Source organism: Panthera pardus, unplaced genomic scaffold (assembly GCF_024362965.1).
Source record: "Panthera pardus isolate Hobbes unplaced genomic scaffold, ASM2436296v1 HiC_scaffold_12, whole genome shotgun sequence".
Taxonomy (NCBI): Eukaryota; Metazoa; Chordata; class Mammalia; order Carnivora; family Felidae; genus Panthera; species Panthera pardus.
In genome coordinates, this window is record NW_026526677.1 from 28852419 (window position 1) to 28866782 (window position 14364).

Sequence of the window (14364 nt, forward strand, 5' to 3'; positions counted from 1 at the left end):
CTTTCATACTTCAGACACCTCTAGCTTAGCCTTTACTGCTGGGGTGAACTGCTGGGGGTGAAGTTCAGTCAAGGCACCTAAAGACCTTTCTCCCCATCCCTCCAGACCTAGGAGGAATGACTGCTTGTAGGGCCACTGTGATTGTGCTTGCTCACAGGCAATGTTCCAGGAGTGGTTGGACCCCATGCTCTCCTGAGGGGAGACAGTAGTAAAATTCACACTCACTAAACACAAAAACTTTCCCTGATTTCTGCCTAAAACAGGAAGCTAGCTGGGCCTTCTCTGCTCACGTCCTTTGAATCTTCTTCCATAAGGCCTTCTGCCTCCTCTGCTGGCTGACCTCAGTTGAGCCCCTGATGTCTGACTATGCCCAGTTCATGGGTTGATTTTCACAGCTACTTGTGAAAAGGAGTTCTGTGCCCTGTGTTTGAAAAATCCTCCTCTCCACACTATTTTTTAAAAGATATTCTAGTCCTTTCCCTTTCTTCTTGCTCTTTTGTTAGGTTTGCATATCCTTATTTTTTTTCCTGGAAGTCTATTTATTTATTTTGACAGAGACAGAGAGAATGAGTGGGGGAGAGACAGAGAGAGAGGGGGACAGAAGATCCAAAGCGAGTTCTTTGCTGACAGCAGAGAGCCCCATGCGGGGCTTGAATACTGGAACTGCAAGATCATGACCTGAGCCGAAGTCCAAGTGGGAAGCTCAACTGACTGAGCCACCCAGGCGCTCCTGCATATCCTTCTTTAGCAAATCTGCTACCAATTTAAATGAGGATATTTCCTTTTGCCCCTTACTAGGTAAAACTGCTCCCAATTTGGGAAGCACTAATTACTGATTCAGATATTTTTAATTGAATGTTGACAATTCAGGGGCGCCTGGGTGGCTCAGTCAGGTAAAGTGTCTGACTCCGGCTGGGGTCATGACCTCACAGTTCGTTGAGTTCGAGCCCCACATGGGGCTCTGTGCTGACACCTGAGACCCTGGAACCTGCTCTGGATTCTCTCTCTCTCTCTCTCTCTCTCTCTCTCTCTCTGCCCCTCCCCCGCTCACACTCTCTCTGTCTTTCAAAACTGATAAACAAAATTTTTAAAAAGTAAAAAAAAATTTAAATGCTTGAATGTTGATTCATGAGCGACGAAGTTGAGAGTGGAGGCTTTTACCAGCAGATTGTTTTTCATGTGAGAGAGACTTCCATAGCAGGCATAGAGTTTCTGGGGAAGCCAGGTCTTTGGGAAGTGCACTATATACTAGTTAGGTGGGCTTTCAACATAGACATGCGCCAGAGGACAGCTCATGCCCAAGGAAATAATATTATATTCAATAACACTTCTTTTCACTTGCGAACATATGTACATTTACATGGTGTACAAGTTTCACTTAAGACAATACTGATATTTGTTTCCCACATAGGTAGTCATGAAGACAGAAAGGTGAAATGGTTTCCAGGGGTGGGCAGTATCAAAACCAAAGACTTGAAACGGACTTGTCTCCAGGGAGGGGGAAAAATCTAGTTTCAAATATTCCTGCAACTCTTGTGCTGACCAAGTGTTTATTAATAGAAATTGAATCCCCAGTGGGTTTTTCTTTGGTGAACTGGTGAGCTGGAGAGAAATAACAATACCAAGAGATTGACTGTAAAATAATTATTCACCAGGGCCTGCTGGGCAGAAATTTCTCAACAGGCAGCCTCTATGGCGCCTTGGGGGGAAGAACGCAGGAAAAGGGCAGTGTGGAAGTCTGGCTGCAGCCTCTTTTCCTGAGCCGTGGTTATCAGGTAGAGAGGTGAACCCACAGGGGCCTCTCTGTTGGTGCGGGACAGGGCTATTGCAGCAAAAGCTGGACATCATGAATTCTGATCACAGATGGCAGTTATATCTGCATTTTTCTTGGTTGGTGTTTTCTTTTCTCATTCATCCATCCATTCATTCATTTTTTCCGTCAGTCTTCTGGGGGAAACTCTTTACTTCCACCAAGGTGCTACTTTGCCAGCTGGCAACCATCTGGCAGAGGAAACGCTGGTCTTAAGCAGGTTCGTCAGCTCCATTCTACTGGTGACGTGAATTTTTCTACCTTGTTCTGCTGAATATATAGTAAACACTCTTAAAGATGAAAACGTACTTGAATTACACACACATTTGAAGAGCGGAGGAGTCCCAGCCCAGATACTAGCTGAGGGCTTTCTTTCCTCCTTTCTTTTTGTGTGGAGGTCGAGAACTCAGTAATACTGGAGTCCAGGCCAAAACAAACTCCATATGATCTACTACCGATTTCCTTTTAAGTTGCTCTTTTTGCTAGGACTGACTTCCTTTTATTTTACTCCAACTTGCATTAATCCCAGTTACAGAAGGTTTTTTCCTCTCTCCCTTGCTTCTAACTTCAAACATTTCTTACATAGGAAACAAGGGGCTTTAAAAAAAAGTCTACGTAAAAAAATATAAAGGATACCATGACTTTTGGAATATATTTTGGCAGCCTGCAATTGCAGAGTTCACTTCCGAACAGGGTTAGATGGTGAGCTGAAATGCCTACGTGACCACTGTGGTTGCTTTGAGCCAAACCACCTGCTTATCTGATCTCCTCTGGGAATGAGGTGGTCAACACCTACAGTGCTTATTTAATAATTAGATGCTTTATTTGTCAGAGGCCATATATTCCTTGACCAGTGCTGCCTCTTTCTGTGGGTTTTCACGATGAAAGCTGGGTGTTGACCGATTGCCCAAAGAGATCAGAGCTGGAGCATGCTTGGGTCCAGTATTTTTAGCTCGGGTTCACATTCTATCTCCTCCCCAGCAGAGGAGTTATTGTCATTGCTGTCATTGACTTCCAGTAAAAAGGTGGTGCCAGCCAAAGCTGACGGACGGAACCACTGAGGAACTTCAGCCAGCAGAAGGCAGGATGTGGTTAAAATTGTGCTCTGATCCTATCACTGGACTCAGGAAACCTATTAGTAGGTTGGGGGGTTTCTAAAAGTCCTTCTCCCCTATTGGCCCATCCCATCTTCTCTCCCTTCAAGAGGATTTGCAAGCTGAGCTATCAGGACCACTAAAACAAGAAGTGGGGCTCCTCCTGCAATCTTGGCATAGGATTCTTAGCTGAAAAGGACATGTTGGGCATCTTGCATGTTTTAACTTTTCTGGAGACAGAGAAAGTCACAATGCTTCCTGGAACATGTTCTCTTTCACCTCCAGACTTGTCTGTATTATTATTGTATAATGATTACTATTATTTAAATGGTAGACGATGAGCTTAGAGGCCAAATAATGCCAGGATGCCTTCAAAGGGATGTGGCAGGTGAGGTGGGAGCATCAGGCATGTCTCTGAGCCTCAGTCTTTCTCTGATAAATGGGGATCATCACTGTACCTGCCTCACAAAGTTGTGGGGCATATTGGGGAATGTGTGAAAAGTACTGTGAAAAATTTGATAGATTAGGAAAAAAATAAAATTTATGATCTGTATAGTCTTCAAAGAGCCATTTTTAGGGCTTTACAACATCCCTGTAAAGTTAGAATGATTGAGATTAATATTTCCATTTGGCAGATGCGGAAACTGAGGTGCAGTGAGCTGAACTGATTGGCTCAAGGTCTTAAAACTTACAGAGCAGCACTGTCCAATAAAACCAATGCAAACCATATTTATAATTTGGAATTTTTTAGTAGCTGCATTAAAAAATAAAACAGTGAAATTAATTTTTAATACATTGTATTTAATTCAAAATAGTCAAAATCTTATTTCAGCGTGTGGCACTAGCCACATTTCAAGTGCTCAATATAGCCTTGTCTGACTAGTAACTATCTTATTAGGGCAGTATGGAATATTTATTAAGCACACACTAGGACAATACATACATGGAAGACATAGACCGAATATTTGAGAAAATTCGCTTTCTGGGGGCTGAGAAAATGGTCTTAAAAATATTTTCTCTTTGGGGTACCTCCTGATAGAGAGACCCTTAGGAATCTACTGGACTACTCTTTAAGTCTGTGAGAAAATTCCTAAATCATAAAGTTAGATATTTGGGACTCATTAACCCATGTGCATAAACTTCTGTCCCTTGTCTTGCTTCCCAGCTCTCTTGAAAATTATGGTCTTAGTCTTATGCAAGGATGAAATAATTTCAGAAAGACCCCACATCCCAATAGGGCCTAGGAAAATTGTCAGCCAGAGCTGAGTGATTTTAGTTGGTGAACAATTTTTTAAAAATCAGTGACAAAAATACAGAGCTGCCTGGGGAATACAATGCCTGTTGGCTGAGATTAATGGCGAGATTAATAAATGGATTGCTTGATGAAAAGGCGCAAGAGAACAAAAACCAGTAGAGATTGTGGAGGAGGCTGCTTATTAATGAGCTGTCAGCCCAAAGAAAGTTCACGAAACTCTTCTGTGTTAAATGCAGCAGGGCTGGCACTTCTAATAAAAATTGGGGTCCTTCAGGAATTAATTACACCAGCCTTACAGCAAGAATTTGTGGAATTGCGAAACGGTAGTGGCACAGACCAGCACGGGCCGCTACTGCAAATGGAGAAGCTGCAGGAGAAACTAATCATGTTTTTTCATTGATATGTAGGATATTGTAGTAGCATAATAGCCAGTCAGACACGAGGATGAATGATGGGGTCCAGATAGACACTGACTAATGAAAGGACACATAGTTCGAGTTTGAAGTCACTTCACGTTTCATATGTAAAATTCCCTCCTGGAATCTGATTTTCCCCTTATCCTGTGTGCCCACCACGAAGGAGTTCCAAATCATTTTCAGAGTGATTATGTGAACGGCAGAGGGACTGGGCCATGATTTATCAAGCTATGCCTAGAGGGAGCACGGTGTCCATTTATTCCAAGTTGCTGCAATCTCCCTTACCCCCTCCACAAGTTCCCAGTCTGGCTAGCCTGACAATACCTTCTCTTAATTAAAATTTGGTGTTGCCCCTGCCCAATGAAGCAACCCAAAGGCATGCCATGACAAGACAGAGATTGTCTAGGTTTGGGGTCTGATACCGCAGGGTAGATATTGAAAGCTTCTCTCTCTTTGCCGTGAAGGTAGAATGAAGGTATTCCTCTATAATGTGTTTAGACCAAGGGTTCGCAGACAACCCATTCATCTCTAGGTCTCAAATTTCGTAATTGACCATGTCGGTTCAGGACTAAATGTATTCTTATCACAGCTTGGTAATTAAGGAGATTTCTGCTCATTGATTTATGTGCCGGTTTTCTAGGAGTGAGATAACTATAAGAGGAGAGGAGAGAACAATTTTTGGTTGGTTTACATGAGAGTGTACTTTCTCCTGTGGAGTCTTAATGTAAACGATCAGAGATTGTTTTCCTTCTTAGAACTTTCTAGAACAAGGGCTGGGGCCTTTTTTTTTTTTTTAACTCCATTCAACTAGTACTAGGGTGATAAAATTTCTAGAGAGTGATTCCTTCAGTTGTGCATAGACTTTATCATCCTCTTCCTTTTGCTTGTCACATCCTTCAGTATTAGACCATCCACCACACATCACTCTTTGACTTTTTAGACCCTCATAATCCACATGATACTTATCCTTTTGATTAAAACAACTTAATGGCCTTTTCACGAATAATTAATCTGCCATCTTTTTACTTTCAGCTCCAGGCTTTTAACTTTAATGTTGAGTTATCCAGCCTGTGTTGCCTTTCAAGAGTTCTACTCCCTTTAGCCTCTTCCCCTGAAAGGTTTAATACCTCTTTAGAAACTTGTGTTTGCTGTACTCAGGTTTTTAAAAGGCTTCCAGATTACTCTCACAGCCTTTCTGCTGTGTGTGAAGTGAATAACTGTGCAGGAATCAGTGGGGTGAGGTGAAAATCGTTTCAGACTCCCATATTCTGTCATTTTGGAAAACATGAAGGCTTTCGTTGCAAAATAAAGGTAAACCTCCATTGATTTTTGAAGAAATAGCTGTATATCTTTTTGTAATTATGTGTTTTTAACTCTGGATGTTTTTCTAACAGTGACAATTTATACCAAATGACCTCCCAGCTTGAATGCATGACCTGGAATCAGATGAACTTAGGAGCCACCTTAAAGGGGTAAGGTTTTCTCTGTTCCATGGCCCTTAAAAAGTACACCTGCTTGAACCGTTTTAAAGGCACTTATAACTCATGAAGAAAGTGCAGCTTTAGAATAGTCATGGCTCTCTGTAGGATTAAAATACTTTCCTCCCTCCCCCGGTTGGTGGCTTGTGGACAGTATTAAATTTTCAGGAACATAAAGAGGGGATTTTTGTATGTGTCTGGAACAAGGGATTGAGAATATTGAGAAAAACGCAATGTGGCCTTTACTTATTGAATGTTTTAGAATTCTTCACAATTGTGTCAATTCAACCTCATTTAATGTTTGTTTTGTTAGTGATATCACAGATGTTAACTATTACGTTATCTTATTGAGACATACTTTCAGTTTATAATGCCGAGGATCCAAATTCGTATTTGAGCGATGAAGATTTGGACACTATAGAGTAAGATGTGCTCACACCTGGTTGTACCAAAAGGTTTTCTTCCTGTTTGATATACAGTCACAATAGGGAGAACACAGCATAGGCATGGGAAATGCTTTGCACCTGAATATTTAAAAAGGCAAACAGGTGGGACTTGCTTCCAACAGCACAAGGATTCACTTTTCATTTTCTAACAAGTCTAAGTTGACGGCATTAGGATAGGACTCTATTGAATCCATATGATATGACATTAGGATATGACACTAGTGACTAGTGACATCCCTGTGATGCAGTAGGTGCTCTTCTAGGTCACCTCACTTAATCTTCCTGACAACATTGTAGGGCTTAGGTATTGTCTCCCTGTTTTCCAAATAAGTGAATCAAGCTCAGAGATGTACATCATTTCCCATGTTCACATCATGTTAAGTGGTACAGCTGGGATTCCAAGTCTGGATCTAATTCCAAAGCAGAGGCTCTTTCCAGCCTCAATGTGCTGCCTTCCACCCCACCAGCAACCCAAGTGGCACTGGGGATTAAGCTCAACACTCTGGACTAGACAACTAGTTTCACATCTCTGTGTATTAGTGACTTTTCATTGGATTCTGGGATCTGGGGGGGCTTGCTAGAGGCACGCATGCTCCATTCCCCATTCCCCACCTCTTCTTCTCTTCTAGAGTTGCTGCTGGGAGCTCCAGCTCAGTGAAATGGACAGAAGGGCAGAGCAAGTGAGTGGATGATGCGATGATGGCAAAGCCAATGATGTAGGCCTTGTTGACTGGCGCCTGGGGTGATGCAGGAGTTAGGATTGACAGTGGGTTAATCAGGGTAGCGTTGGTGTAATGGGATGGGAAGAATCTCTCTCCCTCTCTCTCTCTCTCTTTCCCTGCCTCCCTCTCTTCCTCCCTTTCTCCCTCTTATTTATCATTGACATATTGAGGGCAAAAATGGAGGTGGTGACAATTCTCATCAACATACTCCTAGAAAGCAATTTTTACAATGATGCAGCAGGAACCCTGTTCATTTCCTCTGGAATGTTTTACTAAATACTAAATTTGGGGTATTATACATATTCCTGTTAGATCAGTCAGATCTTTCAGGCATACATAACTTTCTTTTTCTTTATTTGCTTTTAAATCTCTCAGGGAGAACTTAATTTTTACCCCAAGTCTGCCAGAATTCTTGCAAAAACTTTTTTTCATTCTCAACATCTGTGACTTCCCAGCACTATAGCCTGCACCCTGGGACATTCCCGTAGCTCTTTCTTTTCATTTTATTTTCTCTTCTGGAACCCTGGCACCGGTCTCCCTCTTCTTATCCTTCTTTCTTTTGTTTACTCAGTCCTAGCTTTTGAGTCACCCTTCAATGATCAGCAGAGTTGTTTTTGAGTCTTCCAGGAGTTACTGTTAGATCCTTCTCCCCATGTCTTCCCCCAATTTTTCTATTTTATCCAAATCTCACCTTTCTCTGTCTAGACCCAAAAGTAAAAAAGCCCATTGACTTGAAACTTTCATCTCCACACTTCCTTCCAAGGGGCTGCTGACAATTTCAGCATTTTGTCCTTTAGCTTGTCTGATGTCCCTTGGCTTCTTGCTGTCACCCTTTCTTTCTGGACCCTTTCCTTTTCTTCTCTCTCCCATTCTCAGAATTCAGAAACTGTCCCCAAATTAAATGCCAAGAATAGTCAGAACATGATTGTGAAGTGAGCAGTATGTTTCAGTTTTTAAAATTTCTTTGTGCTGGAGTACAGGGTTTGTTTGTTTGCTTGATTACAAAAATGACAGATAAGGAATCTTGGCATGTGTTTAACTCTGGGTCTTTCCATAGTAGAGATAATTTTGATACCTTTTAAGGTCTTTAAACACATGATATTTGTCACTTGCTGGGGCATCAGAAGCTATATTGTAAGGATGAAGCACAAAATGAAGTTTGTTTTGTTCAACCCCATTTAAGAAAAAAAAGCAAAACTAGAAGAGTTTTTATTTGTCTGGTGCTTGCATTTTGGAAAAGGAGTTCTGAAACCAAAATATATTTCTTGAATACTATTTTTATTCAGAAAGCTGAATGAAAAGGATAAGATATCTCCTATAGGTAGTCCTACAGAGGAGCAACTCTTTGAAGAGCAAAAAAAGTTTCAATTGTCTAACTTACTAACATCTTCTTTCACACTGGATTTATCCCTTTAGAACATATTGTAAGTCAACCAATGACTGTTTCCATTTGTGATTTGTGCCTTATGTGGATGTTAACATTATTGGGCCCTGTGTAAGGGTCTTTTGATCTCATGACAATCCTAAGATTCTATGGTACGTCCATCTTTCAGATGAGGTGGGTGGAGAGACTAAGCCAGGTAATCCAAGTTCACACAGCAAGTAAGTGGCAGAGCCATGTTGGAATCCACTTCTCTCTGAGTCCAGGGTCTGAGCCCTTGATCAGAGTGTCTTAAACTTTTTAGATAGTGACACTTAAAAAACCTTTTACACCAATATCCAGTATACACACATGCACACACACATACACATACATTTTCATAAAACAGTGCTTACCCTTACTCCAAGCTGTGCATGCTGATGTTCTCTACTGTATTCCGTTTCATTTTTAAAAATGCTTCTTGTGATGTGTAGATTGATTTTACAACCTACTGATGTGTCATAACCCACAGTTTGCCTCTCTTATGGCTCTTAAAAATGGCTACTCCTTAGTTCTACCCTCCAAGCCCATGAATTGCCAAGAACTGAATTCAGTTGAATCTGTTATTCCAGTAGAAAATTGGGCTTTTGTCCGGGGGAGACACAATCTGGGTTGGTGTCATTCTTCTTTCTGATGCCATATTCACTTACTTTTGTCACGGTACGAAAACACTGTTAATATGGAAAACACATTTGAATAAAGATATTCCATGAAGAAAGAGAAATAACTATTTTTTATTTAAATTCACAGCTAGTGTCTTGCCGCTGTTTGAAATCAATGGTAAGAAGAATCATGGTGACACAATAGATATATAACAGAAAAACTGGAGGTTTGACTCCTGTTTTGGAGAAAAAAAGATAATTTCCATATCATTCATAAAAATGAAGTATTATCAAATTTTTTATTAAAAAGATGTGGACTTCAGAATAACCCCCGTTAAATATTTATTCATGTCTTTTTTTCCTTGAAAATTTTACTTAAAAAAAAAAAGAACAGGGTTTTTCCCTGTGTCCTAACCAGTTCCTTGGAGACATCTTTCATTAGATGTCAGGGAGCAGTGTTATTACAATGGTTGGGGATGGGATTTTAGGGAGAGTATGGGCAAGATGAGATGAAAACATGATATAATGGGGAGGAGGGGATACTCTTGACCCTGATTTACTCCTCTCTCTTCCTCTCTTTATTCATTTTCTTATATCTGTGTGCCCATTGAGATCAGAACTACTTTTATGACTTCAAATGGGAGAGTATTGTATTTCAATTTAAGTCAGAGAAGGTACTTTATGAACCCACTTTCTTAACTCCGACCCTTTTCGTCACTCACAAATGAAATTAGATTTTTTTAAAGCGGGTCACTGGGAGAGAAAATTGCCAGGAAAAGCATTAGTCTACCTTTATGAATAATTCTGTTTATGAGGCCTTTGTGTTGCCTACTTTTTATTTCTTTAAAAACCTTTCCTGTGTGTTCCTAATGGATGCTGAATTCCTAAAGCTGCTCACAAGCCCCAGCTACTCCGTTAGTCTGTTTTGTCTCTTCTGAAGAAAATATCCTACAAAATGGAGTAACACATCAACCTTGACTGTGGTCCAAGTTATTAAAACAAGGAAGAAGTCACTCTCCAGGGAGCTGGGCAGGAGGAGTGGGAAATCGAATACAATAGAAATGTTGAAGGAGTGCTGAGAAAAATGAATGTCCCTTTGCTGGTCCAAGAAGTTCACAGACTGTTGGGAACACACAGTATCTGACCTGTGGATGGTTGAAAGGAAAAATGAAAGACTCACGATGAGTGATGGATGTATGGTGAAAACAAAGCTGTGCATTTTGGTAGGGCCAAGGCTGTCGAATCTGGAGAAAATCCCCGCTAGACATGGTCTCATCCCTGAGAACCTGTGCCAAAAGAGATAACTGTCTTCTCTGGCTGGGAGTTCCAATACACAGCCCAGCACCTTCCCATTCCAGCTCATAAACATAAGGTACTCGTCCAAGAGATTTACTTCTTGAAAATAGATAGCCTGCTTTTAAGTGGCTCCTGGAGCTTAGGATGTAGAGGGAAGGTAGAGAGAAGCAGTTCTGTGAATATCAGCATTCCTGAGTGAAATCCTCCAGCTACACCCCCAGCAAAACTTTGTTAATTTCTTCTTTTAAATGGTTACCTTTATGCCAGGGAAAGTGGTTCTTTGCTTTGATTTGGACTCCACTAGGATCTCCTAGTGGTACTGCCGGCACAAACATGGGACTCCTGGGTCAGCAGAATGGGGATGGAGACTGATTTTGAGTTGTGTCTCCTGTTCCTTGCATCTGGAGTGGACTTGCTTCTTTGCCCTCACTTCTCACTTCCGTGCTACTTCTTTCTTCCCCATCGCCTCCTTTGCTATTCGCCTTTCCCACCCTTTTCTCTTTGGCCATATAGTCAATTAATGTATTAATTTTTTAAATTATTGAAGTAATGTTACAAATTATGGAACACTTAGAAAATACAACCATACAGGGAAGAAAGTTAACCCCACCCCCAATATTTCAGATGAAACTACTGTTAATGTTATGTTGCATACACTTTTAGACCTTTTCTATGCAGATATATACGTTTGTATCCTTTTCTTTTTTTATAACAAATGATTGGGCTTCAGCTTCTGTAGGCCATTGCAAAGTTCTGTGTTTCAATCATCAAGAGAGCGTTTTTGAAAATATTCTCAACTTGTTAAAAAAAAGACTTCATTTAAAAAACTATTTGGGGCTGGGGAGCCTGGGTGGTTCAGTTGGTTAAGCATCCGACTTTGGCTCAGGTAGTGATCTCACCGTTCATGAGTTCAAGCCCCACATTGGGCTCTCTGCTGTCAGCACAGAACCGGCTTCAGATCCTCTGGCCCCCTCTCTCTCTGCCCCTCTCCCACTGGCACTCTATCTCTCAACAATAAAATAAACATAAAAAAATATTTTGAGCTTTATAGGCATCCTCTCCACACTATGTTTCTAACTATTTTATTTCTAAGCAAGGAGTTATTTTCATCTTGTAAAGGTGAGAGAAAATGACAGTTTTGTTTAGCTCAGGAGAAGAAAGAGGTCAAGCAGGAATGATAGAAAAGGAAAGTGGTGGTGAAGGGGTCCGAGATGGATATGAAGAGTATGATAGACTCAGCGCAAGAAGATGAAGTCGGACTTCAGCCTGTTGATAAGGGTGTGTGTGTGTGTGTGCGTGTGCGTGCACGCAAGCACACATGAGCACATGCATGTGTGTGGGGCGGTGGGTGTTGGAGGGGGAGAAGTATACTATCATTTACCCAAGAAAAAAATCATAACCTCCAACTAGGAAAACATCGACATAGAAACTATGCTAGTAAAAGGTCATCCATATAAATGCTTCTGTGAAGTGAGGGGCTGTTGCATATATCAGTAGGGTTTTTTTTTTCTTATTAAAAGTGAAAATTTTCATTTATCCTAGCTTTATTTCTTCTTAAAAAATTTTAAGTGTTTATTGAAAAATTTTTTAATGTTTATTTATTTTTGAAAGCGAGACAGCACAAGCAGGGAGGGGCAGAGCGAGAGGGAGATACAGAATCCGAAACACGCCTTTGACTCAGAGTTGTCAGTACAGATCCCGACGCGGGGCCCAAACTCACAAACCCAACCCCGAGATCATGATCTGAGCCAAAGTTGGGTGCTTAACTGACTGCGCCACCCAAGCGCCCCAATGTTTATTTATTTTTGAGAGAGAGAGACAGACAGACAGCACAAGCAGAGAAGGGGCAGAGAAAGACGGAGACACAGAATTCAAACCAGGCTCCAGGCTCTGAGCTGTCAGCGCAGAGCCCAACACAGGGCTCAAATTCATAAGCCATGAGATTATGACCTGAGCTGAAGTCGGATGCTTAACCGACTGAGCCACCCAGGCATCCCATTCTAGCTTTATTTCTAACTCTTCATTTTAAAAGCAAAGCCACAGATACAATGTTCTTAAGGCTAAGATGGTACTTTATCAAAATGAAAACAGCTTTTCCCCCCTTGATTGTAAAAGTAACACAGGCTTACTTATGTATTTAAAAATTCAGGCCAGTACCAAAACATTATAGAGGAGAAAAGATATCTCTTCTCTCACCACCCAATGATAACTAATTTTTCAACATATTAGGGTGTGTTTGTATCTGCAAAGAGAAACTCCTGGAAACATTTACTGAACTAGTAACTGTAGTTGTATCTTGAAAGATTAGAGGGAGAGAGAGAAAGCCTGATACAGATGTGTGTAGGAGATTCTAGGAGGAGATAAACTGGAGGCATTTGTACGAAGACACTTCGTGGAGTTTTGCTGCAAAAAGGAGCAAAGAAATGATGTTATATATAGCTCAATGAGGATAGAATGTCAGGACAAAGTGGTTTCTTATTGTTTTGCTTTATTTCACTTATTTATATTTAGAGAGAAGTACCTGCATGCTTGTTTACCAATGAGAATGATCAAGAAGAGGGAAAAAGTTATTGGTGGGAGAGCATAGAATTGCTGGAACAGTGTCCTTGAGAGAGAAGAGGCTCCATTGGAAAGTGGTGACTGGTTAGCTAAAAGCTGGGATAGTTCATCTAGTAACCTTGATTTGCAAGGGTTCTTTGTTGATAAGAATATTAACCCTTTATATGTCATATGCACTGCAGGTATTTTCTCTGGTTAGTATTCTAATTCTTTTAATGGTTTTATCTTTTCCTTGCAGAATTTTTTTGTTTTATGGTAAACATTATCAATTTTACTGCTTCAGGTTTTTGGCTTTTATATCATGCCTAAAAAGATTTTTCCCATCAGGGCGCCTGGGTGGCTCAGTCTGTTAAGTGTCTGACTCTTGATTTCAGCTCAGATCTTGATCTCATGGTTCATGGGATCAAGCCCAGCATTGGGCTCTGTGCTGACAGCATGGGGCTTGCTTGGGTTTCTGTCTCTCTCTGCCCCACCCAACTCACATGCCTGCGCGCTCTCTCTCTTTCTCTCAAATAAACTTAAAAAAATTCTTTAAAAGATTTTTCCCATCTCAAGATTTTAAAAATTTAGTTATTTATTAGTATCTTTTTGGTTTATTTTTTAATTTACCTTTTTACATTTACATTTTGTTAATGTTTGTTTATTTTTGAGAGAGACAGATTGCGAGCAGGGGAGGGGCAGAGAGAGGGAGAGACATAGAATCTGAAGCAGGCTCCAGGCTCTGAGCTGTCATCACAGAGCCTGATGCGGGGCTTGACCTCAAGAACTGCGAGATCATGACCTGAGCCGAAGTCGAATGCTCAACTGACCAAGCCACCCAGGTGCCCCTTACCTTTCTACATTTAAACATTTAGTTCATCTTGCATTTATTTGGCAACTTGATTCCACCTTGATTTGTTTCTAGAAGACTAGCCAGTATTCCCAAACTATTTTGAATAATCCAGTCTTTCCTCATTAACTTCAAATATTACTTTTATCAATCCTTGGATCCTATCAAATTCCTTGGGTCCATTTCTAGACTCTACTCTCTTCTTTTGATCATTCTGGTTCTTTTTGTCAAGCTATCATACTGTTATAGTCTACTTAAATATCTGATAGAAGAGTTTACTAGCATTGTAGATCTTTTTTCAAACTAATTCTGGCTATTATTTCTTGTTTATTCTTCAAGATGAATTTTAGATTTACCTTGTTAATTTCAAAGTCTTTGTCAATATTGGTTCATTAATTGTGACAAATGCACTTATATTAATGTGAGATGTGAATCAG

The 14364-nt window shown here is 40.7% G+C and overlaps 1 protein-coding gene across 7 annotated transcripts in view; it reads left to right on the forward strand.

Annotated features, from left to right (window-relative positions):
• WT1 (WT1 transcription factor) overlaps nt 1-14364 on the forward strand; it is a 49358-nt gene that overhangs the window by 10849 nt on the left and 24145 nt on the right. For 5 of the 7 annotated variants that reach the window (XM_053899853.1, XM_019456623.2, XM_053899855.1 and 2 more), the window contains 2 exons: nt 5970-6047; nt 7129-7179. In XM_053899853.1, the coding sequence (XP_053755828.1) occupies nt 5970-6047; nt 7129-7179 (129 nt within the window). The remainder of the gene's footprint in view (nt 1-5969; nt 6048-7128; nt 7180-14364) is intronic. The other 2 variants (XM_019456624.2, XM_053899857.1) reach the window with 1 other exon arrangement.